Genomic DNA, 27,638 nt, shown 5'->3' on the forward strand with positions numbered 1-27,638 from the left:
CAACCCTCCCAGAGTGACACAGCACAAACTAATAAACCCAAAGGGATAGGAAGAACCTGTACATTAACTAAATCATGCCAATCATGAACTTATTTTAATAGCTGAGCAGATCAGACTGAAAAAAGAAGTCACTATTATGGCCCAATGGGCAGGAGAGTCTGTTACCAGAAGCTGGACTCTGCCTGACATATTAGTAAGAAATAATTTTAAATATTTTGATACTTTTTTTGCAAAGTAATAGCTAAATGAAAAGCATTAATTTAATTCTCCTTAGGAATTATAACTAGAAGAAAAGTGCACTCACGTATTGTCAAACAATTACACTGCAAATAAAGGACCTGATGTGGTACACCTGTTAGTGCAGTAATTTCATTATCTGTAAGCAACAAATAATAAAGGATAATAATGAAAAGAATATAGAACAGGGAGAACAAAGCTGATTCCTAGACGTGCATACAAAATGTGGCTTCCTGGGAGCTCCAGTAAACCTCAAAGTGTTTGATGTGATGTATATGTGCATTCACAGCTTTGGAAAACAAAAATTCTTACCACCATATAAATTCTACAACAAGCCAATTTTTAATTATACCTGTCAAAATAATAATAAAATCCCAGCAGTTTCATTCACCTTGCTTGAATCACAGAGACCACCTATGCAAATATCAACACAGCATTTGAATCTTCAGTTAACTATTGCCCAATTATAAATGGGGACACTTCTAAAAATGAATTATGAGGATAATTAATAATTTTCACACACGAAGGTAACAAGGTAACATGATGCAGGGGTTTTAAAAGCCTCCTAATTTCTGCATTTCTATTCTGGTTAGTTGGTGCCAAGATTATAAAAGCATATTTCAATTTTAAAAGAGGGAGAAAGGAAGGCGAAAAACTTCCATCCCTCCCTCTGGTCATTTCATGTAGATATTACTGGATTCAAATATTCAGCCACTTATTGCAATGGAACATGAACATTTTAAAAGGATTCCTGCATTTGGGGAAACAGTTAAGGCTAAAATGGCTAAAACCATAAAAAGTTGCTCTGTTCTAAGTGACAAAAAAAGCACTTACATATCTGTTCATCTGAACATGAATGTTATGGTCATATGACGAGCAAGTTTTATTTAAATCAATGTCAAAGGGATAAATATGAAAGCAGAACTGGGTGACACACTATGCTGAGGATCTTTCTGTAACAATTAACAGTCAAACAGTTGTCTGCTGTTCAGAATTTTAGGTCAGAAAATAAAACAATGTGCAAATTCAGAACGGCAAATTGCTCCTCAGAGATGGCCACAGAACCTCACTGTTCCAGCAGAAAAGTAAAGAATCCCATTCTTTTGTTCCACTGTATCCTGATCCTCTGACAAAAGGAAGCAAACTCCCACCTGATACTTCCAATTTCAAACCACACACCCAAAGAAGAAACTCCAAAACCTTGCTGGGAAAACAACAGCGTTTTTACAGGCTCCTCTTTAAAGATAAGATTTAAAAGTGAATACTCTGCTACTAAAAACAGGCTACAGCAATATGTATAAGAAAAATGCTGCACAAACACTTTCATGATTGTGCTCTCATATATGCTGTCAAAAGGTAAATGATTTGAAAACACCTACAGAACCTTTTAGGATCATACACTAGTTCTACCAAGGGCCCAATTAGCTTCAGAGAAAAAAAAGCATTATTGCTCTTTTTGCTGTCAGAGAGTTGCAGGAAGTTTGAATTCTGTACTAATACTTTGAAAACTATAATTACAGGAGAAGAGCAGGCAGAAACTTCTCCCCTTCCTCCTCCTGAGGACACAGCCAGTGTGAATAAGGACGACAACACCCAACTGGAACGAGAAAAGAAAAATTTCTATGCAAAAAATTCAACATTTTAGAATGAGGTCTGCTGCTACAACATGGATTCTGGTGATCTATTTCTTCTTTAACAGAAGTTGCAACTAACACAAGTTCATTAGTTATTAGCAAGTTTATAAACAACTTACAAACCGAGTAATTCCACATAATATCAGATTACGACAAAAGTATCGGGAGTCGTACAGAAAAAGCCTTGGGGAAGGAGAGCAGCAGTGGATGTTCCAATCAGGCTGCTCATTGTTTCAGAAATAGTAAGCTGTGTGAGTAACCCAATTGGAACACTCCTCCTTTGAACGTTTTGCTGAGCTGTGTGTTGTAAAAATAGATTTGTATGCCTCAGACTTCTCCTCGCTGTCTGCAATGGGTCTCTTCGTAGGAGCAGAAGGAGCCTTATTGACTTTTGCTGGGGCAGATGAATTTCCATTTTCTGGGAGAGAAAAAGGAACAGAGTGAAGCATGAATAACAGCTTAAAATTGATAAAAGTACCTCAATAAAGACGACAAAGAGCATTTTAAAAATAATGCACAGAGATTAAATACATACACTTCTGAGTTCTATCATAAATATCTCAAATTGTACTTAATAGCTTTCAGAATTCACACCCAAATTCACTTAAAAATCTTGAAAGAAGAATTCTTTCCTATTCGTGTAAATCCCTTGCACTGCAATTCAGTATTGACAATATTTATTCCTCTAAGTGAAAAATGGCTCTGAGCTCTAGTCTTCAGAAACATGAAAGCATCCCACCACCCTGCAGTATTGTTTAGAAATCAGCTATCAAATGCCAAAAGCTAAACTTGTCACATACCTTCCCCAGGGAATTCCTCTCCTCCCTTTATTCTTTGCAAAGTCATTTATGAACAGTAACAATGGCCTGCACCATTTTATATTTGTAGTAGGAAAATGCCCATCCCTCTGCTTCTGATACCATTTCTCTCAGCAGTGGATTATATTACTGCTACAAAAAAACCCCCTCTCTTTCTTAACAACTATTGAATCTTCTCCCAAGTTGCAGGGTGGTATTTGAAAAAGCACATGCCAAGTCTCTGGTGCAAAGAAATGAACAGAGAAATTTGCAGAAACTCAACATCCTTAGTTTAATTTAGGCACAACAACTTGTAAATAGCTGTGGGGAGCCTGTCTGAAAATGCACTGAGCTGCCTTCTGCTCACGGGAATTGTATGTGCAATCCTAAATCCTCACAGATGAGACCCTTTTATATTTGGAGAATGTTACTTGTAATGCCACCAATAGTTGTCTGGAAAGCATTACCAAGCACTGGATTTGAAAGAATGACTGTGCTGCAAGCCCAGAACCCTCAGGGTGCCGTGTTCACAAATTCATTTCTGTGCCACTGGCATTCCTCATGGATTTCTTTTATTTTCCCTCTCTCCTCTTACCTCTTGCTGGTCAATATAACTGCTGCCAGAAACAGAAGCCAATGATCTGACATTTCAGAAAGCAAATTTTTTCTTTTACACCCTCAGAAAATAAAACTTAATTAAACATTATTAGAATTCCGAGGCTGCTAAACATCCAAGAGCAATTATAATTATGTAGAATGAAATATTTTTAAAAGCCTATCCTGTATAAAAGCAGACACTAGAGGGCAGGTCAGGCATGGCAGATGGAATTTCTCCCACAGTTTATCATTTAAACACTTTCAGATTCTTCCAATTATTCTGACTTTTTCCGTGACTGTAACGGACATGATTTAATACTTTACACAGAAAGCTCAGACTGACCTTAAAATGTACCCATTCTTATAGTTTGGTATGAAAACATCAGTATGAACTGCAGACATTAAATAACAGGATATATATTAAATAAAGAGAGGGCATCATCCTTTGGACTAAAGGGCTGCCAAGTTCACTGATGGCTGCAAGGCTGTTGTAGGTCCATCAGTGCATCCTAAATTATATTCCACTATTCCCAGGGAAACAGAGCAAATTAGCAGCTAAAAAGGAGGACTACAAGTCAGGTAACCAGGAATTTTTCACACACTTCACCAAAATAAACTGCCAGAATGTATTTCTTGACCACTTGTACCTCAAGAAACTATTAATTTTCCTCCACTACCTCCTAGACAATAAGACAGATACACCAAACCCTCGACTGCATCACTGTGTGAAGAAGAATCTCTGATTTCAATCATTCAGGATGGTTCTCACCAACTTAAAACAATATTAGAATGACATAAACAAGCAAATCTGTTCAAATTTTTCACATTAAGATTAAAGAATTAACACCCACCTGAGCTTTTGGTGAAGATAATCTGTCTCTTTTCCCCAGAGCTGGAATTGATAAAATCCTTTCCATTCGTAGCTTTTGAGGGACCTGGAGAATCTAAAAAAAAAAAAAAAAAAAAGTAAAGAACAAAAAAATGAAATCATGAATCTGCTTCATGACTCAGAAGGTGACACAGAATTTGGAGCTGGGACATTACCTTCAGTGGTCTCTTGCTGAGAAGCTGATCCTGCTGACTTGCATTTCTTTGATTTCTGAAACAACACAAGCAGAGTCCTGGTAACATCCTGAAAGGATGGACAATTCCCAACTTGTACTCGACAGACACACAATTTCATTTAGTACATTTTTATGTCTTACACAGTGGAACTCTTCCTTCCACATTTTTTGTATTATTTCTACATGGAAAAAAGAATAATCTTGGGAACCCTGAAGTTACATTAAAGAAAACTGTGTAGGCCCAAACTAGATTTGCTTGGATTCAGTATTTTGGTTTTCATACTTTGCAGGGGTGTGTGTTATTATCATTAAGGTTATCTGATACTCTGAACCCACACAGCAGGACAGTAAATTGCAAAACATTAAACAGGACACAGTTAACTGTAATCAATATATTTTCTATAAAAATTCCAGAAGAATCCTGCATCTCATATCCACTTAATTTTATTTAGCTGATAAAAAATCCCTCCTGGCTAATCTTCAATAACAGGGTCCTTTCTTGCACAATTGCTTGGGAAGAAGAGATGCAAATAGTTGATCTAAATCTTTTAAACGCATCTGTGCAGCAGATTTTCCAAATTAATTTATGTTTTTCCAGATTAAAAACCATAGAAAAACCCAAACTACAGCAATAAGAGCCCCACTACTGGCTTTGATTACACAAATGCTAAGCTGAAAAAGAAAGATGTATTAAAACAGTCCTTAGCATTGTTTTCACAAAAGATGGCTGGATACATTCAGAATGGTGTACATGTTTCAAGACATCTGCACAAACTCCGAGGAAATAAATCTATTTAATTCTGTTATAAAAACTAGGAGAACCCACGCTGTGAAGCAAAGGATTAATGCTTGAGGGAAAAAATGCCACTGCAAATGTTGCTGCAAAGCTGAGCCAGGAGGTGGTGGCAGAGGGTTATGGCTCTGAAAGCAAACTTGGCTCTCCTGGTGTCACAGAATCCCAAAATGGTTTGGGCTGGAAAAGGACCTTAAAGCTCATCTCGTTCCACCCCCTGCCAGGGCAGGGACACCTTCCACCAGCCCAGGTTGCTCCAAGCCCCATCCAACCTGGCCTTCAGAGTATCTGAAAAACCTCTGTGCAGGTGTTTCCACCTTTTTGTTATGGGTGGATTTACAAAGAAAAGTTACCTCCCAGTCTCTGGCATCTGAACCACGAGATGTTTGTAAATGTATGGATGCATACATTCTTTATGCATAATATAGAGTACAGATGCATTTCATTATGGGCACATGCGACATAGTTGAGCTTGAATAATTTTTTATGCTAGTGCTGGTGCATCTTCCTGATGTTTTGTCTGATGGAGATAAAGAAAAGGAGTTGGTGCTTCCTGCTCCAAACACAGTGGGTCCACTTAGCTTGCTCTGCATTAACTGAGGAAGAAATCTGTGCCAACAAACTGGAAGTTGTCATCTGATACCGGGACTGGAGCTCCCAGGTCTCAGATCAGAGCGAGTGATGCCAGTGACAGAGAGACTGGTTTGAGCTGCAGAGACCAGCAGGGACAGCAACATCAGAACTTGAGGATTAAATGCTGAGAGATTGGCAAATCCTGTTCCCTGCCTGTAATATAAGTCTCCATAGAACAAACAAATAGCATTTGCATATTCACCCAAGGCATAGAGAGCCCAAGGACCAAGGCATGATGTCCTTCTGGCTGCCACCACAGTGACTGTGCTGGCACTGTAAGAGCCAGGATGCTCAACACACTCAGGTACCTCTTTGCTGTGCAGAAGTTGGGGACAGCACCAGCTTTCAGACTATTCCAAATTACTGACCCAAAGCTATAGGTGCTTTGTTAGGCCCATCTTCTTAAAGAAAATCAAGTGCAAGCAATCACTGCTTTTGGGGCTGAGCACTCATCTGCTGAGATCTGCAATAGTCTAAAATCAAATTATCTGTACTTTTTTTTAAACATTTAAGTATTAAGTACTGAGGGGGGAAAAAAAAAAAGAAAAAACATCTGAAGATACATCATGAGATTTTTGCTCTTATGCCAGAAGCTATAGGACATGACATGTAGAGGCTATGAAAGAGTGGAAACAGCACAGCAGGATTTCTATGGATAACCATCCTTTTGATGTATTGCCCAGGCCCAGATCTTATGATGAGAAGGAATCATATGCTCACTGGCAAGTAAACAAGTATTTGTTTTAAAACAAACTAGGAAAATATTTGCATGCCACGTAATCTACAGCAGACAAAATCTAGGGCAGTAACAGGGGTGAGATGATCAACCTCCATCTGAAGTCTCAGTTGCTGGAAGTGTTAGACAATGATTCATGTTCTTGAGATTCAGCTAAGTCTGTCTGCACCTGGCCTGAGTCAGCACTGAAGGCTTTGTTTGCTTTGTCATCCTCCAGAACAGCAATGGCAGGTCAGGAAAAAACAGCAAGGCTGAAAAAATTCCCATCTGCAGAACTGTCATTCGACTGCTCAGTGCTACAGAACTACTAATACTCCACAGAGGAGGAGTAGTTACACAGCAGAGAGTACACAGAGCTGCAATGACTTTATTTCCATTGTATTTTACCTGGTCAGATAAAAAAATGCAAAGATCTCAACAGTATGGAGGGAATGAGCACTGCAGCAATTGCTGAGGATTGTGAGAACCACAAAACATGACAAAATTTCCATACTGTGGTCTTACAGCATCACACCAGGAATGTACAGATCCCAATATTGTGTTTCTGTGGACAACAGAAAAGACTTGGAGATCAAAAAACTAATAACTTGTCACCAGGAACTACCACGTGAAATACTGGGACGATGTAGATCATTATTAGAATTAATTAATGTCAAGAAAACCTTGAGGAATGGCTGGCACATTGTCCATGTTACCCACAGCACAGAATTCAGTGATTTCCAGAGCACTGGGCACTGCCTGCTGGTCAGAACAAACTTTCAGTACATACAACTTCTATATGTCATTGGCAAAACACACACACAATCCTACTACTTTTAAAAGTAGTGCTTAAATACAACACAGCAGACTAAAGTCTTCCATCTGCATAAAGATTAGCAAATTTAAGAGCAGATTGCACTGCAGACAAGAATTCTTTCAATTTTGTATTAAATAATGTAAGAAACTATTACCTTTTCTAATTTACTTTTAAGTCTTCTGTCCTCCATCCTTTTCTTCAATACTTCCACATCTTCCTTGTTACCATTAAGGATAATCACATCTTCCTCTTGGAAGGGAACACCACACTTTGTGGAAAAAAAAAACCAAAACCAAAACCAGAACAAAATTAGTATTATTTTGCAGATTTTTATGCTGGTGAACCTTTGTTAAAATTAATACTATGTTCTTTCTCTTTTAATACAGTTTAGTACATCTTCTCACTTCAAATGGCAATGGAAATTGTGTATTTATTTATCTGTCTCTTATAAACAACACTCTTAACTAATTCTTCTTTATTTTTTATTCATTAAAGAGAGTCCCATAGGGTATTTTCTGTTCATGGGTTGTTTTACTGGCATAAATGTACTTAAACAAAGTAGTTCTAAGCAGAATCTACTCAAGTTTCTGAATCCCACAGCTAAAACTCAGAAGCACTTTCTGATTTTTAGTTATGAAAGCATTTGATTAAGATCTAACCAATATACCATTCTGCTCTAGAATTTGTCTTTCAACTCAGTGATACAAGAAACAACAACTGACAGGAGCAGTTCCTTTACACTGAGTAGGGACAACACCAAAAGTGTTATTCCTCTACATGTAGAACTGACAGCACCAGGGAACTCGGAGGCTTTGATTTCTTTTAAGTAAATAAATAAACAAACAATAACAACAACAGCAACAACAAAACAACAACAATATTATTAGTATTAGTATATTACTATAGGGATAAAAAGAGGTCATAAAAGCAGAAAAATTCATTCACCTTGCCTTGGTGTCTCACTGTCCTTCATCTGAATTATCAAACACTCTCAAGTTTCAAAGTATTTTCAGAAATTAATCTGGATAATGGATGCAATGTGCTTCGTGTAATTCCATATTTGTTTCATGGCTGAAAACACAGATGTTTCACTGTGCACATTTTCAATCATTTGGTGCACCAGCACATTTGACTACGATGTTTTCTTTTCTAAGATCTCAATTTCCTTTTATTTTTTTTGCTTTTTTGTTTGGTTGGTTGTTTTGGGGTGGGGTTTTTTGTTATTTTGTTAAATCCAGAAGCTTTCTGTTAATCTGCAAGATTAGTTTATAATCCTACCTCTGTCATTACTCTTCTGTTTTCTGAACAAAGGTTTAGAAAGGTTACTCGTGTATTTGCGGTAGGAATTAAATGAAAGGACATATGGGCAGTACTTTGTCCACAGTGTGCTCAAGTGCTGAGCACAGTTTAAAAACTGAACCTGTACACAGGTGGTCAGAGATTATGAAGGAGAAACAAGGGTTAGAGAGAGGCAGAGTAAGTAAATCAGGCAGAATAACAGGTCAAACACAAGGAATGGGTGAGTAGCCCAAATTTTTCCATTCCTACTCAATGAGCCAGTGTTAGAAACACCAGCCTTGAATGATCTCAGACACTTGGGAGGGAGATGTCTACAAAATCAAGACAGTCTTCATATTGAGGCAGCAGCAACTGGCAGCTGATTTGATTCTAAAGAAGCCCCACACATTCATTTTTTGTGGGGTGTTTCCTCATACAGTATTTAAAAAGCACATTCTGTCACTAGGACTGTAATTTCAATAAATGTTGCCTTTTGAAAGAGCAAGTGAATCCAGGTTCCCATCTGGAAAACACAGGTGGAATTGTTCAAAAATGAAAAGTATTTACAAGAAACGGGGAAATATGGACAGTGTGTTCTTTCCATTCCCTGAAACAGGTATTTTTTGCCATGACAACAGTTGGATTATATCACAGAGACCATCCTCTTCCAAAGATACTTGAAGTACAGCAAGTTATAGGCACAGAACCACCTTCACCTTCCTGGATTTCACTAACTCCTGTAGGGACTATTTGCTGTTGCATCATACAGGGCATCAAATGTCAGTTCTGTTGGGTGCAAAGCTTTAATTCTGATTTTGTAAAAAGCTCACTATCTCTTCATGCAAAAAAAAGGAAAGATTTTTTTTATCTTGACATTTTGATAATGAGACAAAAAGCAGAAAGAAATTTCAGTTTTGCAAATCCAGAAGGACTGTTCCTTCACATCAATTAAGGTCTTTTGGGGCAGAGCTTTGTTTTATAATATCACAGGTTCTCCCTTGCTGTACCTTGTTTATCTTGGGACTTAAAACACATACGAAGGTACTTGCTGTAGTTCTTAGCACCTTGAATAGAAGACATTCCTAAATGAGACTGAACTTATAAACTGTTCTGCAATGGACAAAGCATTAGAAGAGCAGTTTGCAGATCCAAATCCAAGATTTAATCTGTAATTGAAGAGTGGGATGTTAAGGAGGAAGGAGATGCTGCCCAACCAGTGTGACTTTGGTCCAAAAGCCCTTGTGGGGTTCAATTACAGAAGCATGTTCAAAACTTTTTATATCTAAATGGCTTAACACCATTGCATCAAGGAATTATTTAAAGAGGTGAAGATATGATCAGTTTTCAAAGTCTGATACCCATAAATTTATGCACCCTATATGTGCAAGTGTACATAGCCCACGTGTACATACAAACATACATACACACAAATCAACTCCTCAAAAAACCAAACCAAATCCATCCCCAAAAATTTGAAATAATAAGAACAATAAAGGTATTATGAGCTGTAACAGGTACATTAGCTTTGGTATAAATATAATCTGTTTAACTAGAAAAAGAAATAGCGAAATTACTCATTAAACAGGGCAGGTATTGAGGACTGAACAAACACAGAGACTGAACATCCACGGATCATATCAATGTTCATCTCCCAGCCACACAAACTGATGTATTAAAGATTATTGTCTCTTGTCACAGTTAACTAAAATATGTTCTGAGAGAGAGAGTTTTCCAGAGGTTTATCCATTAAAAGATCAGTAGTGTAAGATTTGTTGAACATAACTTTCGACACTGCTGTCCCAACCAGACAAACAACAGGTCAGAGAGTAAAGGACAACTTGGGACAAGTGGAAAGTCTCCTACAAACTAATTCACAGAATGGGAACTTTCACTCAGGAGTTGCAGCACCTACCACAAAAACAGTCCAAGCCAAAGCCTCTATTTAAAAAGCTTTGTGGAAGTCAATGATTATTTTGTACCTGCCATACCTGCAGCTGTGACTTAATTTACTTTGAGGTTTCCTATTTATTTCTGACCAACGTGCTATTTTTATCAAAACGTGTCCAAAACACACCATCCTCCTCACTTTTTTTCTAGAACCCCAAAGCTTCCTAATTCCAGTAAATCCAAGCCGCTAACTCGTCACTTCTTAAAACCTTAAGAACCTTTATACAGGCAGTAACAGCAAACATTCATTTTGTGACGGAGACCTTTCATTTAAGCTTCCAGTTTAAATACCCAGAGGCAGCTCCCAGCTGTAGTTATTCGCTACAAACTGGAAAGTTTCAGCAGGCAAAGAGTTAAGGACTCGGGGGAGGCGGAGGAGGAGGCGGATGGTTCCCAGCTCTCCATCCACATGCTCGGTGAGGTGCGGGGGGTTAAAGGCTCTGGGGCAAAGCAATTCTTTGGACTCGTCAGCGATGTCCTCCCCAGCCCTGCGCGGCTGATTTCAGCGAGGAGGAGAAGTTTTCTCCCATTACTGCGCAGCAAAGGACGTCTCTGAAGGCAGGGAGCTCTGCTGCAGGATAAATATGCTAAACATTGCGGGGAGTCAGAGGGAAGTTGAAATGAAAACAATCCCCGTTAATGTTTAACCCCCTCGCCGAGGGATCTCCACAAGCCGCAGGATGAGGGACACCGACTCCTGCTGAAGGACAAGGAGACCCGGGATTTATTTTTATTATGCTGCCGTCTCCTGGCTAATTTTGGACAAGGTAAGACTGCATCAGTTAGACTGCAGGATTCAATCTTTTGCTTTTCCTTTGCTAAAAACGTGTTTTAATTTATGTAAAGTGACAAATATTTTCATTTCAAGACCATTTCACTCAAATCTGCAATAGGGTTCATATATTTTTTTTCTTCTTTACCTTGTCACAGATGGACAATACGATGGAGGTCATTACTAGTAGTTGTTTGTATTATAAAAATCACAATAATTATGCTCATTCGAGCAACTTAAGTTTTTTTACAGCCCTGTAACTTAAGGGTTTAAATAGCTTTCATAGTATTTGTTTTTACATTATTACGAGGTCAAATGCAGAAGGAAAACTAAACAGGAAAAATAGCAAAGATGAACACTAAAACTCTGTAAATCTGAATATGCATCACTAAATTCTAACGCAGCATTTTTTAAATAATGATTTAAAATTTTTAAGGCAATATTAACTGGGTTTGATGAAGAAATGCTTTTACTCGATGCATGTCAGAACCTAAAGCAGACTCACATCCCGACCCAGGCTTAAACAAAAACCAAAGCAATGGAAAAAGCAGTTAAAACTGCTGATTTTAACGTTAAGTTTTTAAAGTATCCCCTGTTTATAAAATATCTACACTAATGTCTACATAAACAACTTTCAAACAAACACAGATATGAAAAGATTTGAAAATCAAGAGTTAATGCTTTTTTCCCATTTTGTTAGAAGATGAAGTATTCCCCCCGTCATTTGTTTCACTAAATTACAAAGGCATATGAAGCAAATACAGAGAGTACAGAGAAAACAAAATACTTAGAGGTGCAGTGATGCAGTCCAAAATCCAATGGCAGGAAGAAACGCCAAATGCAAAACGAGTTTTTCCTATGAAATGCAGTCAAATATGTGCTAATGGGGTCTTAATGAGCTGAGATGACGTTTCACAGGCTTTTTCCAGGCACAATCATAATTCCTGTTTTCTCTAGAGTTTACCTTGTTAATTGTGATGGAGGAGCTTAGGCTTACAAAATTTTTTTGTTAAGTAATATCCATAAAATCAGCCACAGAGGTGCTTGAAAACCCCTACAAAAATGGGGGGGTTGTTTTCTTTCTTTTTAAGAATGTCAAACACTACTCTATTTTCTAAAAATTAATACAACTTTATCCTCCCTATTTAGAAAACCTAAGTGTGACATAAAAAAGGCTGTTCAAAGAGACATTTCTGCTTACAAAATATACCTATAATGGCACTCTTGCATAATAAGACTAAAGGGCAAGATAGTCACAAACTGGGTTATGCCTGGACAGCGGACATTCCCAACAGGATCTCTTGCTCCTCAAGGGCAGGAGGAAACCTGGAAACATAGTCCTTGCCTAGAGGATTCTGCTAAAGGACAAATTCCCTACGCAGTGGGACTAACAGCTGCAATCCCAGCTCTAAATCTGGTAAAACACTAACAGAAAGCCATGGCTTTCATGCTGTAACATCCCCCCAGGCTGAAAGATGTCAAATTCTGTTCTGTAGGTCAGGCTTCATCATTCAGTCATTCCCCATAAACATGTTAACACTGGAGAGGAATTGCTGCTTCTTACCTGATAATGGGGTGTTTGTGTACAGTTTCTGGATGCCATGTAGTTCAATAGGAAAAAATCCATAGTAAACACTTAACAGCCCGAAACGTCCCTGGAAGCTATTACTTGAAGGGTAATAAAAATTTAAGTGTATGAAACAAGCAGGTTCCCAAGGGAATTACCCTTTGCAACCTGTCCAAAGAGGTATTTAAGGAAAAAACCTGGCAAACACGGTCATTCTGTACAATGTTCTATATTTAAGCAGGTATAAAGTCCCAAATATTTCTACAGCTGTCCAGTGTCTTCAGTGTAATAGTTATGTCCAGAATGAACCTTCCCTGTGACATACCAGAGATCTCATGACATTCACTAATTCTGAGGAATCTCAAAGCTCCTCCTGCAGTTATTTCCTCAGAATAGGTCAGTTTATCTGAGTCCAGGTCCACAGAAACCAGTGCTTCCCTAACAGACACTCCCCAATTTCAGCCCCTGGGTACATAATGGCCCTCATGCAAATCTCTGGCACAGGATACAGCCTGGGTGTAATTCACTTTTACTGCAAAAATCCTGGTTTTCACCCTCCTTTTCTCCTGCTTTCTGCGCAGTATCCAAAGGTTGATTTGATTTGCTCAAGTTTTTTGTTGAAATGGATTGAAATACTTCTGTCGAGCTTGTTTACCCAGTAAATGTATCCCTGAGGAGCTCTGAGGCAAAAAAGATTCTTCTGGGACCTGATTTTGTCATGTGTTTCTTGCATCCAACGCAGACGGAAGAGCTGCTGCCAGAACACCCAGGGAAAATGGATGAACCCTCCACCTAACACACAACTCCACTTTCTGGAATGCTCAGTGGAAAAGAGGCATTCTTCCAGCATGAAACCCAGTGCATACCAGTAAGGACCAAAAGATAAATACATTCTTTCCCAACAGCCTAATACAATCTTAAAAATGTGGTAATACCCATTCTCTTGGGTCAATTTGTGTCCTCTTAATGCTTTTTAAATGGTATGTCTCATTGCTGCTTTAACTGCAATGCCCTCTTTATCTTCAGATTTTTCAGAGAGATATATACAGGTTTTTATTAAAAAAAGTATTGTCCACTTCTTTCTAATGAAAACCTGGAGCCTTCTGACCATAACAGCATTCCTGTAATGAAACTACCTTTATAAAAATATGTTTGGTCTCTGCTCCTATAGAAAGCCAAATGCTTTGTGATGTTGACAGCTGCAAAGCCTAAAATATTTCAAGGTGAAATGCAAATTTTGTTTTAAAAAAAATCACTGAATAAAACGAGAAGAGAAAATTAATTACCTTTAAAATAAAAATAAAAGCTTTTAAAATTAAACTTTTAAGCTTAATGGCAGTTGGTGGACTCTTCTCCCTGGTATTTTCTCTAGGAATTTCAATACCAAATGCTTCAAGGATAAAGACTTCACGTAATTGCTGTGGGATTCAGGACTCTCATTCTTCTGACTCTTCAACAAGGTGGATGCAAGGTAAAAAACACAATGGAAAAACTCCTGTGCCAGTACTGCAGTAAATTCCAGTTATCTCTGAATGCTAATACTGGCAATGGTGTTCTTATCTCAGGGTGTGCACATATGCTAAAAATAAGAAAAGAGCGTTGTCTGTATGTTCTGTTTTCCAGAGAACTCTAATACAAATGTCTGAGGAAGAAAAAAAAACCTCTCTCAAATAGTCAGAAACATTTGCTGACTTTATAAGGATAAAACCCAGTGTATTTTGTGGATTACGTTTTAGTCTCTTCCTTCTGTTTATTTAATAAATTTTCTGTTGATTTAATTTACTGAATTCTGATCCTCTGGCAGTTCTCAAGGTTTCCCAGGCCTTGAGGAAATCTCAGCAGCAGCTGTTCCTCAGCACACAGTGCTTACATGTCTTTCCTGGGGCACTGTACTCACCTTCTGCCACACAAACTCCTACCTGATGGGCTAAGCTCCCCATGGGTCAAGCAATGAAAATACAAAGCCATTTTAGGCTCTTTTATATCATTTTAGTATAATTTTGTCCTGGAAAGGCTGCTTTGTGGCTCTGCAAGTCCCATTGCCGGTACACTGCAGCACAGGGTTCCTCCTAGCAGGTATCCCAGCATTTATAAATGCATCACTAACATGTCATTTATTTAAAAAAAATAAACAAAAAGGTTCTCTCCTCCTATCTCAATTTTCCTTTCAGATAATCTGAATGTTTAATTAAACTATGATGAGAAGACAGTATCTGGAAAACAAAAGATGAACCCACTTCATGCAAAGAAATCAAGATTTTTAGTGTGCGTTGCTGTCTGTACGTTCATCTACACTTTCATCTACCTAAAGGTTCCTCTTTCTGAAGAGCCAAATGAACAAAAATTAAATGTCAGAAGAGCAGAGTGTGGTTTTTACCCAGATGAACTTTGTTCAGCTCTTTTTGTGGGGAAACCTGCCGCCTTGAAAATTGGAAACTTCTGTCAGAACTCCTACCAACCCAGACCACCACTGAGCTGCATCCAGACTTCGTGCAGCTGCTCCACAGTTCTGAAGACTCTGCATTTTATCACAAGCCCACTGTCAGATGAAGAAGGAAATTTCTCATTGGCTTACATTATTACAATTCACAAGGAGCTGGAGATGTTTGTAAAGCTGCTAAGAGCTATTTATATGCCTCAGAATATTTACTGCATCCATATTGATGAAAAGTCACCAAGAGATTATAAAACTGCTGTACAGAACATCGTTAATTGCTTTGAAAATATTTTCATTTCCTCAAAAAGAGAACATGTTGTTTATGCAGGATTTTCAAGATTACAAGCTGATATTAATTGCATGAGAGACCTAGTTAATTCCAAAGTTCAGTGGAATTATGTTATTAATCTATGTGGTCAAGATTTTCCCCTTAAAACAAATAAAGAAATTATACAATACATGAAAAGTAAGTGGAATGGTAAAAATATTACTCCTGGGATAGTCCAACCACTTCATATGAAACACAGAACACAGCTTAGTTACAGAGAATATGTTCATTCTGGAGTGCCATACTTGTTTCCAGGGAAGACTATGAAAGCTAAACCTCCACATAATATGACAATATATTTTGGCAGTGCCTATTATGTGCTCACTAAAGAATTTGTAGAGTTTACATTGACTGATGCACGTGCAAAAGATCTGCTTGAGTGGTCGAGAGACACGTACAGCCCGGATGAGCATTACTGGGTCACCCTGAACCGTTTACCTGGTAAGAATTCTGGGATTTCTGCTGTGAATAACCCCTGGGCCCAGAGCAGTGGGAGGCCTCTGGCAGGGAGAGGTGTTGAGCTCCAGCTCAGAGCTTAACATCACTTAACTGCATAAATATGGGCATTTCTTCAGCCTTGATGCTGCCCTTTTAAAAACTCACATCAAACAAAGCTTGATTCCAGAAAAGTACTACTTACAGTGCAGACCATGAGCTACAGGGGTAGAAAAATGTTGTTTAAAAAGGATTTTTACGTTACATGGAAGCTCATGCTCTTAAGGAATAAAAAAAAGCAGTAAACCCGAGAATGATGTCTGTTCTTGCTACGTAAATATGTACAAATAAATACTTAATGTGACTACAGTTAAAAAGGTTTCAGCAGTGAAAATTTCCCCTTTATTAAGTAGGAAAGAATCTCATCAGAGCCTTATGTTTTTAAAGATGCTCCAGGAGCTACACCCAATGCAGGCTGGAAAGGAAACCTAAGAGCCATTAAATGGAAAGATCAAGAAGGATCCTCACACAAAGGCTGCAAAGGTAATGTGAATGTTGATCATGAACTCACATTTGATTCACTGATGAGCATTAACTGGAGATTACATGTTATTTAAACTAGCTATTAAATATGCCTCAGTGGTCATATATATTTTGTTTTGGAGGTATCAAAACAAGGCACCCTAATAAATTACTGCACTGTACTCAATATCAATACCTTTTGATACATATTTTATATATTAATATATATTTTATATAATACAATATTCTTGATATTTTATATATTTTTGAGAACATCACAGCATCCATACACTGACAATCCTTCTTTCAGCCCCCAGTTAACAAAGCACTAACTCCACTGACTGCTTTTTAGTGGAGGGGCTTTACCTGACAGTAACGTTTGTCAGATACTTTCATCAACACTGGGTTAAATCTCTTCAATTTGAACAATATCTAATAGAATAGTGCTGACCACATAGAAAGCATGCAAAAATAATTAAAATATGTAACTGTGTAAGCTGAGCACAGTGAAGCACTGAATGATTGAACAGGTAATCCAGATAGATCAGAACAGATGCCTGGCTACGAGACACAATATTAAGCAGAGCAACATGTCAGTGAGGCAGCTGGAGGAAACAAGCATCCATTTGTGTAAAACAAACCCAAACCCTTGCCTTTATAATACTCTGTATTATCCTCCAGCTAAATTTCCATGATGCTCAGTAAGAAATCAAAAGGTATTTTTTGTTGATGACAGAACAGAGCGAAAGTACTTTTTAAAATGCTTCAGTTCTTTCTGCTGCTTCCAGATACCTTCAATTTGTCTTTGCAGGTCATTACATCAGAGACATTTGTATCTACGGACTGGGGGATTTGCAGTGGATTATTGAGTCACCTCATTTGTTTGCCAACAAATTTGAGCCTGCAAAGTACCCCCTGGTCATGGACTGCCTGGAGAGACGCCTGAGGCTCCGGATGCTGCGTCAGGCAGAGGTGCCCATCCAGGACCACTGGCGTTTCCAGGAGCACAGCTACTTCAACATGAGGCTGGATGTGTGAGCTTAGCTAACATCTAAACAAGTGTTCACAATACTGACAGAAACCATGAACATTTTTAGCCATAGACTTCACTGTGTGCATTACAGCATGAGGGTAAAGCACAGTCCTGTACTACCAATAAACAGGTTTTATTTATTACAGTAACAGCTGCTGATGGGTTAATTCTCAAAGGAAATGACATGTCTAAATCTGTAACTTACTGAGGACAAGGGGGAAGTTCATAATCTTTTAAGTGACTTATTTAGCTGGAAAAATCAATATTTCTTGTGTCCACAGCCAAAGAATGACTAACTGGTATGAAAATAATAAAACAGAAGCAATGACTGGACAAATATAAAATATGGAGAACACAACTTAATTAAAGTCATGGTTACTGAGTGTCTTATGAAATGGATTGTTTTGAATAATGAAGTTCATGATAAATTTTCAGGGCTTGTACATAAAGAAGCGACAGGCAGTTTCAGACACAGTCCATGTCACCGTGGGTTTGGGGTTTGTTTGTTTTCCCCCTGGCCAGCTGCCTCTCTAATTTCATTGTGTAGCATGGCAACATCACTGCTGCCCTTCCCAGGCTTTGCTCCTAATGAGCAGGGGGGGGTGTACCAGGAACAGTCACAGGCTGGGCATGTTTATCTCTTAAGTCCCTGTTTCTGAGTCTCTGCAGGAGTTTAGGGCAGGGAGACATGGAAAATTTGAGGCCAGGGAACACAAGAAAACGGAATGAAAGGCCGTCCTTCAATCCTGGTGTACCTGACTTCCCTGAACCTTGGAACAGCCTGCGGCAAGAGCAGATAATACCTGGCAGCAACCAGGACAAGCAACTTATTTCTCAAAACCTCTGCAGACAAAATTCAGCAGTCACTGGTCCTGCAGCAGGAAAGAGGCTTTCAACACACAACAGGCAAACCCAGGGAACAGCAGTTGAACAGGGATCCAGCCCTTTCCCAGGCAAGAGTTGCTCTTTACTCCTCAGAACTCTTAAATTAATCCTTTCACTCATGCAACAAACAGGGGAATATAAAGAAATAGAGAGGATATAGGTGGCCTTTCATACAACATAATGACTCTTCCATGGGATTAAAGATCTCACAAGGCTGTGTCTACACTCTGACATCCAAAGGTCTGGAGGACTGGAAGAGACTATGAGAAACCTGAATTGTAAGAAGTCACTTAAAACCGTTCATCCTCCTTTACAAATATTTTGGCAAGGATGCAGATCAAAGTTTCATTCCAGTAAATCCAAATTCTCAGTTAACTTGTATGAACTCTGATGCAAACTAATATATCCTGTTATTTATGAGCTCACTTGATTAAAAACTACAAATTACATTTAAATGTTTAGGAGCAATCTGGATGAAAGCTTCAATATGCACCCAAAACATCCCTCAGTTTTTACAAGAAAACTGAGTACAGATTTATTTTTTTTTTGCCAAAATATTCAAATGAATGAAATGAGTCAACAATAGAACATGAAAGTTTCTTATTACAAACTTATTCCCAGGTTCCTGGAATTGTCCAGCTCATTTTCCCACACGAGTTTCTCGGAAACATAATTTCTTTCAAATGAACTTTTAACCTGAAGAAAGACCATCTGGTCCCTATTTATTTACAAACTCAACCCAAAGGCGTGTACTCAGTTTCATGTATAATCCAGCACTTATCTTGTGGCTAAATATTGCTGGAGATGCTTTTTTTATGGAAGGAAATAATGAAGAAAAAAAAAGGAAAATAAAAGCTCAGCTCGTTGAGAGTCCCTCTCAAAACCATTACTGAAGCTAATGGGTCTCTGGCACGTATAAATCAGAGCAATATTCATAATTAATTTCTCTCCAGTCCACTGAAGGGCACTGCCAGCATTTATCCACTCCATGTTGTCTTTTAAAATGTGAATGGAGCCTTCCTCATTCCCATCATTACAGCAAATCCAGTATCTTGCTTTTACTTTTGGCACCATCACACAGAACAGTTGTTGTGTATCACTTTGAATTGAATTAGAAGGAGAAATTCAGTATCAAGGCACTATATAACAGGGGCTCCTTCTGCAGAAATTGAACCAGCCAAACTGGGGGAAAAACACCCTGCACAAAAAGCCCTCTTAAAGCATGATTTAGGTGTGACTGTACCCATGTCAATTTAGGAAAATCACTGCAGCATGACCTTCCTTCCTTAAAGGATTTTGTATTTTAAACAAAATTTTAGGAAAATCATAATTAAACCATTCTCAGCCGGTAAGAAATAGTATTCAAGTCATTATTCTGATTACCATGACCACATTCTATTCTTGAAACACACACAAAAAGCCTTCATGAATTCTGTGTTACCATGTTATGAGTAAATGGATCACAACTTTTAGGCTTCAACAACCAATGTTTGCTAATTCTGGTGACTTGATCTAAGAGCAGATAATGCCAAAGTGACCCTGTTCCAGGAGCCACCGTGCTCTGTACCCTGCTGCACACGTGAACTCTGTATCTCAAAGATAATGGGCATAAATTCTGTTTCAAGAAGCTCTGTATCTAAGTTAAACAGGTGATTAAGTGTTTTATATGGCACAATTAGGGTACTATTTCAAGTGTGTATTTAGTTGACTCTGAAAACAATTCCAAAATAAACTTTAAAGTGATACAAGAAAGTACATTTTAAAATGTAATCTGGTCCTTAACTTTCAAAGTGACTCCCAGAAGGACTTCCACCACTGATCCAATAACCACTCTCCCATCTCCAAACCACTTCTAGGATACTGTTACACCAATAGGAACTTCTGAGACAAGAGTCAACATCCAAATTGATAATGCATAAAGCATAATTTTTGTCAAGTAGCAGACTTTCAATTTAGCAGCAGCAAAACCTGCCCATGCAAGAACCTGGAAGCTGGTTAGAACAGGAGCTCCAAAACATTTGGAGAATCTACAGACCAACATAAATCACCACAAATTTACAATCTTCAATGTCTCATTGAATGAAAAGCAGAGTGAGTAGAGACTTGTTTGTTCTTTTAGTAGTCTGTTGGAGAATTAAACACCTTACTCAAAAGTGCAAGTTTTAAACTGACAGATTCCATGTCACATGTAATTCCTGAAGAACAGGAAGCAGGAGGCAGCAGAAACCCCCTGATCTCCAGAGCTGCTGCTACAGAACATACATCACCAAACTCTGGAAGCAAAGTTGGTTTTCTCTTCCTGATGACTGAAATGTGATTAAGTCACATTTTAGCATGTGACTTAGTGTTGATAATTTAAATTTTCCCTTCTTACTGTACAAAAGCTCAAAAATATGCCTCAAACAAAAGACACTTCTGTGTGAAAAGGTATTACAAGTTTTATCTGCATTCATAAGTTGCTCTGTTTTAGACAAAGCTCTTTTCCAACTCTTTTCAGTCTAAATAGAACCTTCAAAATTTGTCTCAAGCACTTTATCTACCAATCTGAGTCTCCAACATAAGCCACCACTAAAAAATTCTCATTGCTCTTTCAAAACACTTTTGTCCAGGAAGTTTTTTATTTTGGCAAGACAGTTCAAAGCATTCACCCTTCAGGCAACGAGAGACAACCTCTGTCTCTCTCTCCACTCTGCTACAGTGGCTGTTTGTTTGCCTTAGAGCTTTCCCATTTTAATGTTATTTTTTAACTTGAATCCTTCACTGTAGTGGTACTTAGGATGAGAAGCAAGAAAGAACAGAGACTTACAAAAGGCCTCACACCTTAATTACAGTTGCTTTACTAGGAGCCCCTCACCCATGACAATTCCCTCTCCTATTCCTGTGCCTTTCCCTAGTACAAATACAGTCTTTTTACCAATTCCAGTAAAAGCAGATAAATACATGTATTTTACACTGTCAGCTCTTCATGTCAAGTTTCTATTGAGGCAAAATGGTTTTTTTTGGAAGAGAACTCTAATACAAAGGCTGCTTCATCCTCCCTGTACCCAGACTCCATAAAACCTTCCAAATCCAGCACCACACAAGTGCTGTCAAGATAAACCAAGGAATGCTGAATCCTTCCTCTTGGTATTTTCCATTGCCTTGAATTAGACAAAATCTGCATATGCATTCTGCTTTTTCCTAAACACTTATTTGCATGTCACTGGGCAAATGGATCCCTCTGTTTCTTGTATGAGCTGCCCCAGCAAAAGCAGGAGCAAACTGAGCAGTGAGATATCTGCTGGATCTCTGTATTCCCTGGGGAATGTTTTCACTGCATCATAACAGCATTTGCTCGCCAGAGTCCTTTGGGAAACTTGCTGTTTACAATGGAGCAGAGTGGCAAGGCTGCTCTGGGGGCTCACAGGCAAAGTGAACACCCAGGAAGAGCTTGTTTTGAAGCAGCTTTCCTGAATTCCACGTGAGTGGGGATGGGCACAGCCAGAGAGTTCCAAAACTGACACTCCTCCAGTCCACACCCACTACAAACCTCGGGGATGAAGTGAAAACACAGATCCTGCTGGCTGAGACAGACTGAACACAGCACAACAGCAAATACAGGGGTATCCTTTTTGCACTACCCTCATCTGGGCACAGAATTAAGACAGAAGGTGGCCAGGAAAAAAGAAAATTCTGTGGCTCATCTGGATCTCACAGGCTCGATTTTGGTTAAAAAACATACTGTAATTCCTAAAATACAGCATAAACATATATATGATAATCCACAACATTCAAATATTCTGTACATTAAATTTTTTTTTTGCATTACAGACTATGTATCAGAAGAGAATTCATTAATAAAAAGTTTCTAATCTGAGCACATACAATACTTCATTTTTTCTTCTTTCTTAGTTCATTTCACTGCATGTCCCATTGCTGCCTAAAGATAGAATGTGCTGGGGGAATGCTGCTAATTAGTGCTTTGGATATAAACAAACTGTTGGCTACCAGAAAGCACAGGAAGCAGTTCCCTGTGATCCTATTCAGAAGAGGTCTCTAGTCCCCTTCTTGATTCTGGATGAGAACATTATCAGTTTACACCCAAAGATCTACCAAATCACTCTCTGACCTTAATTAAAGGGCTAAAATATGTTCTCTCACTGCACTGTCTTTGTGCATCAAAAACCAATAGTGATAAAGATGATAGACTAGATATTATATCCACTTCATTATTTCTAGAAGCATCCTTCTGAATATTGTGAGGAATTCACATGTTTGTCTAACCAGCTGCATGCAAATATGAGCCTATGCTAAATACTCATTATTAAAAATATCCAGAAAACATGTGAGATTCATTTCAATTTTATAAGATTATCAGCCTGACCAAACCATGGACAAAACATGTCAATCCTGCATCTACTGATCTAGTTACATCCATCTATCAACCAAAATTTAGATGCAGACAAAACCCCTCATTAAAAATAAATTAGGATCTGCCAAGAGGAAACAAAGCCATTAGGACTAAAGCAAAACTCTAGAAAACAAAATGAGCACTGAGAGCAGCAAAATTCCACATCACCTGCAGCAGGTCTTGTTTAATACAAATACACTGTATGTTTTACCCAATATCAGGGTGCTCATGGAAAAATAACTTTCTAAATGTGGCAACTATCACCACAAGTGTTGGTGATAATAAATGTAGTGATGGGAGAAGAAGAGTATTTGCAAATTTTAGCTACAAAGAAACCAATCTAATGAGATCAAAAGTGCAGTCAGTACTTTCTACAATAATTCATGTAACTGCTGAAAATTCTACAAAGAGTTGCCTCCAGTCCAAAAAACCCAAACAAAACAACACCAGACGCTCTTTAAAAATACAGGGAACAAAACATAACCTGAAAATACAACCAGTTTAAGCACACAGAGCAGACACTGATAAAACACAAGCCATGTGCATTCAGGAAGAAAATACAACCAAACAAAAGCCCCAAAATCCCAAAGCAAAACCAAACACCCTTTTTAAAAGTGAAATTATAACCAAATATTCAAAAAAATGAAAATTCTAAGGTAGTTCTTGCAAAATCAAACTGCCTCTGAGAATCAAAATATTCATTTCTACATCTGCTTAGAAACACTTTTTTATTAAAAAAAGGCCATGTAGAATTACTGCAGGCCATCACAGAACAGACCTTTTACAAGTCCCATTTCAATGTGGATATTCAGATTAAAAACCCCACTTTACAGCAGTGGATGTGAATGCAATTGTATATATGGACCTGTATCTATAGATCTACCTGTGGAGGTCACATGTGACCCCCCTCCTTGTAAAGCTGAAGAAACTCACCTTGTGACAAACTTCTGATTTAATTTCTTTGAGGGCACGTTCAGAGAACACACAGCCACAGTTTCTCAGGAAGCAAAACCTTCAAAGAAAAGACAAGACACAATATGATTTTAAGAAACCCTGTGCCCAAGAGAGATCTGTGCAGTGCTGGTTGAAAACAGAAATAATACTGCAGTGGGTTAGCAGGACACAACTAACTTTATTTACTAGTTCTTGCATCTAATATAACTATCAGCACCTTTAAAGGGGCAATTAATTTATTATTAGTTTGCACAATGTAAGACTAGAACGAAAAATATTGTGTACATTAAACCACAACACTTATTTTGTTATTTCATCCTCACAATCTCCTGGCTAATCACTGTCTGGAGGAAGAAATATTTAGCAACTATCAAGCTGTGAACCACCATCATCTCACCCATCAGGGTGAACATGCACAGACAAAGAAACTGCCCAAACCAGGATGTGAGGAAATGCTCTGCCCCAGCCCAATAAAACCCAGATTATTGCAGGATTAGGACACACAAGCCATCTCCACTCTGGTCCTAACACAGGCAGAGGGTGAATGGAGCAGCTCTGCCGTGAGGAAAGGCTGAGAGAATTGGGATTGTTCAGCCTGGCTCTGGGGTGACCTAATTGTGGCCTTCAAGTGCCTGAAGAAACTACAGGAAAGATGGAGACTATTTACAGGGGCCTGGAGTGACAGGACAAGGGGGAATGGCTTCAAACTGACAGAGATTAGGGTTAGATGGGATATTAGGAAGAAATTGTTTTCTGTGAGGGTGGGGAGGCCCTGCCACAGGTTGCCCAGAGAAGCTGTGGCTGCCCCATCCCTGGGAGTGTCCAAGGCCAGGTTGGACAGGGTTTGGAGCAACCTGGGCTAGTGGAAGGTGTCCCTGCCCATGGCAGGGGGTGGAATGAGATGATCTTTAAGGTCCCTTCCAACCCAAACCATTTTGGGACTCCAAGTGCTTGATGTGACACAAAGGGAGGTCTCATCCAATCTCCTGTGGTTTGGCCTCCAAACATTGCCCTCTACTCCTTTATTATACATCTAAATTCAGTTAGGAAAGGGTTAGCTTTTATCTTTCCTCTTGAACATGCAATGAAAGGACACTCACTGGTCTCTTAAACTCCCTCCTGAAAGAGAGACAAACATTCCCCACAAAGGCCTGGGCAGGTACAAGATTTGCAGCATTATCCATTCAGATATCTGCTCTGTGTTCAGTTCAGCCCAGTGCTCTCTTCTAAACCCAAAATGCAGACCCTGAAACACTGACCTGTGTCTCCCATTCATCTCCAGCCCCACCACGGGGCAGATAAATCGTGCGGACTGCAGGTCATCATACTTGTCACCTTTTATACTCTCCTTATCCCCACTCCAGGCTGGATTATCCACAAGGTTCAGTTCTGTCACATTCTGAAAAATAAAAATGCAGGCCTTGAGCTTTTTACCAATGATTTGGAATCATGATAACATTCCTTAAGACTTTTTCTGTTGTGTTTTGCTACTTTTAATGCTTTAATACAGGGTGAGAACACAAGCAAATGGAGTTCTTACAGCATGACTGAACTTTTCCTCATGATTTTAACTTTTAACATCAGACACAACCTGTTTACCTTGATGCTCTTAATGTGGGATGCAGATTCCATGGGGGTCTTATCAGGTGACTTGTCCAGCAAAAATTCAATGATGGCATCTTTGTTGTACAACCTGTAACATCGAAATTCCAGTGACCACGTTTGACTGCCATGGCATTTGTATTTATAAATTTATCTACAAATTATTTTTATAATATTGATATTATTTATAATAATGATCATATCTAATGATCATTATTATTTTCCCCTGTGGAACCACCCCTACCTGCCCAGCTCACAGGCCACGATGGGCCGACGCAGCTTCTCCTGGCTCAGGGCACAGTAGAACCACCTGGCCACCAACTCAGCAACTTTGTCAACCTGAAGGAACAAAAAAAAAAAACCCAACTCATTATTTTAAAACAGCTTTTATATTTGCAAATTATTTAAGCATAAAATCAGGTAATACTCAAAGCATTAGTGAGATCTTCAGGTTTCTTACTAAACCTCCCTTCTGCACTGTAAATTAATTCATAAAATAACTTTAGCAAGGCTGTTTAGCAACATTCATGATCAGTTTTGAGGCTCTGCCTCTGCCTACTGACCCCATTTCTTTGTCATGGACCTCTCTGCCTAAATCTAACTCAGTTTTTATATTTTTGTCACTTCCACCAGTCCCCTCTTGATGCTTTTTACTCTTCACATGTTCTCCACCACCCTCTTCTCTCTGGTTCTACATCTCAGCCCTGCTTGGGTCAACTACTGCTTCTACTCCCTGGAAGGAATGAGGTGAGGAAGAAATCCTTCCCTGTGAGGGTGGGGAGGCCCTGGCACAGGTGCCCAGTGAAGTTGTGGCTGCTCCATCCCTTCAGGAGACCCTTGAACCCCTCGTATTCTGCAGATCTGGCAAATCTCAGAATTCCTGAGGTTGGAAAAGCCCTCCCAGCCCGCTGAGTCCAAGCTGTGCCCGATGCCCACCTTGTCCCCCAGCCCAGAGCACTGAGTACCACATCCAGTCATTCCTTGGACCCTCCAGGGATGGGGACTCCAAACCTCCCTGGGCAGCCCCTGCCAAGGCCTGACCACCCTTTCTGTGAAGAAATTCCTCCTGATGTCCAACCTGAACCTCTCCTGGCCCAGCTTGAAGCCATTCCCTCTCCTCCTGTCCCTTGTTCCCTGGGAGCAGAGCCTGACCCCCACCGGCTCCCCGCTCCTGTCAGGGAGTTGAGGAGAGTGAGAAGGTCCCCCCTGAGCCTCCTTTTCTCCAGGCTGAGCCACCCCGGCTCCCTCAGCTGCTCCTGGTGCTCCAGACCCTTCCCCAGCTCTGTTTCCTTCTCTGGACACGCTCCAGCCCTTCAATGTCCTTCTTATTGTGAGGGGCTCAGACCTGGACACAGCACTGGAGGTGTGACCCCACCAGTGCCCAGCACAGAGGGACAATCTCTGCCCTGTGGCCACGCCGTTGATACAGCCCAGGTACTGTTGGCCTTCTTGCCCACCTGGGCTCACGTTCGATTGTTGTCATCAGCACCCCCAGGGCCTTCTCCAGCTTTCCAGACGCTCCTCCCCCATCCCGGAGCGCTGCAGGGGGTCGTTGTGACCCCAGCGCAGGGCCCGGCACTTGAACCTCGTGTCTCAACCTCTCCAGGAGACAAAGGGCCTCCCCTGCAGCCACATACACAGACACACAGACGGACACACAGGCACAGACAGCCACAGGTACCCGCGAGCCGGCCCACGGCGCTCCCCTCCCCCTGCCAGCGCCGGGAGCGCCATGCCCAGCTCTCCCTCCCCCTCGGAGCCCCTTCAGACCTTCTCGACTTTTCGGGGCCCCTTGACCAGCTCGTGCCGCTTGGGGATGGTGCCGCCATCGCACCCCATCGCACTTCCGGGTTCTCCTCCCCAGCGCACTTCCGGCTCGCACAGATGACGTTTCGCTATTGCTTAGCAACCAGCCGGCTGGGGGCGTGGCCATGGAGGGGCGCTCGGGTGGGCGAGTCCATCGCGGCAGGGCCGGGGGTTGCGGGACGTACCAACTGAGCGCGCGCGGGGAGGGGGGTCACAGCGCCCCCGCGCGGCCGCGGGAGGAGCTGCGGGCGCCGCTCCCGCCCCTTCCCAATCTCGGTCCTTCCTCATCCTGGCCTGTCCCCATCCCGGTCCTTCTCCATCCCGGTCCTTCTCCATCCCGGTCCTTCTCCATCCCGGTCCTTCCCCATCCCACCCCTTCCCATCCCGGTCCTTCC

The 27,638-nt window shown here is 40.1% G+C and overlaps 2 protein-coding genes across 4 annotated transcripts; one reads left to right on the forward strand and one right to left on the reverse strand.

The window, feature by feature from the left end:
* Positions 1–556: 556 nt before the first annotated feature.
* Positions 557–27,338, reverse strand: RTF2 (replication termination factor 2). 2 transcript variants are annotated; one of them, XM_027697248.1, is made up of 9 exons: positions 27,208–27,338; positions 25,682–25,776; positions 25,435–25,528; positions 25,095–25,234; positions 23,815–23,893; positions 7,442–7,555; positions 4,310–4,364; positions 4,117–4,209; positions 557–2,289 (listed from the first exon to the last, which is right to left on the reverse strand). In XM_027697248.1, the coding sequence occupies exons 1-9, from the start codon at positions 27,274–27,276 to the stop codon at positions 2,105–2,107; spliced, it is 924 nt and encodes a 307-aa protein (XP_027553049.1). In that variant the 5' UTR covers positions 27,277–27,338; the 3' UTR covers positions 557–2,104. The 2 variants fall into 2 exon arrangements, with proteins under 2 accessions (XP_027553049.1, XP_027553050.1); XM_027697249.1 differs by lacking the exon at positions 4,310–4,364.
* GCNT7 (glucosaminyl (N-acetyl) transferase family member 7) lies at positions 10,911–17,964 on the forward strand. Of its 2 annotated transcripts, XM_027697246.1 has the most exons (6): positions 10,911–11,279; positions 13,594–13,719; positions 14,224–14,322; positions 15,023–16,057; positions 16,499–16,594; positions 17,385–17,964. In XM_027697246.1, the coding sequence occupies exons 4-6, from the start codon at positions 15,079–15,081 to the stop codon at positions 17,609–17,611; spliced, it is 1,302 nt and encodes a 433-aa protein (XP_027553047.1). In that variant the 5' UTR covers positions 10,911–11,279; positions 13,594–13,719; positions 14,224–14,322; positions 15,023–15,078; the 3' UTR covers positions 17,612–17,964. The 2 variants fall into 2 exon arrangements, with proteins under 2 accessions (XP_027553047.1, XP_027553048.1); XM_027697247.1 differs by lacking the exon at positions 14,224–14,322.
* Positions 27,339–27,638: the final 300 nt, after the last annotated feature.

The sequence above is a fragment of the Neopelma chrysocephalum genome, unplaced genomic scaffold (genome assembly GCF_003984885.1).
Source record: "Neopelma chrysocephalum unplaced genomic scaffold, ASM398488v2 Primary Assembly neopelma1_119, whole genome shotgun sequence".
In the NCBI taxonomy this organism is placed as follows: Eukaryota; Metazoa; Chordata; class Aves; order Passeriformes; family Pipridae; genus Neopelma; species Neopelma chrysocephalum.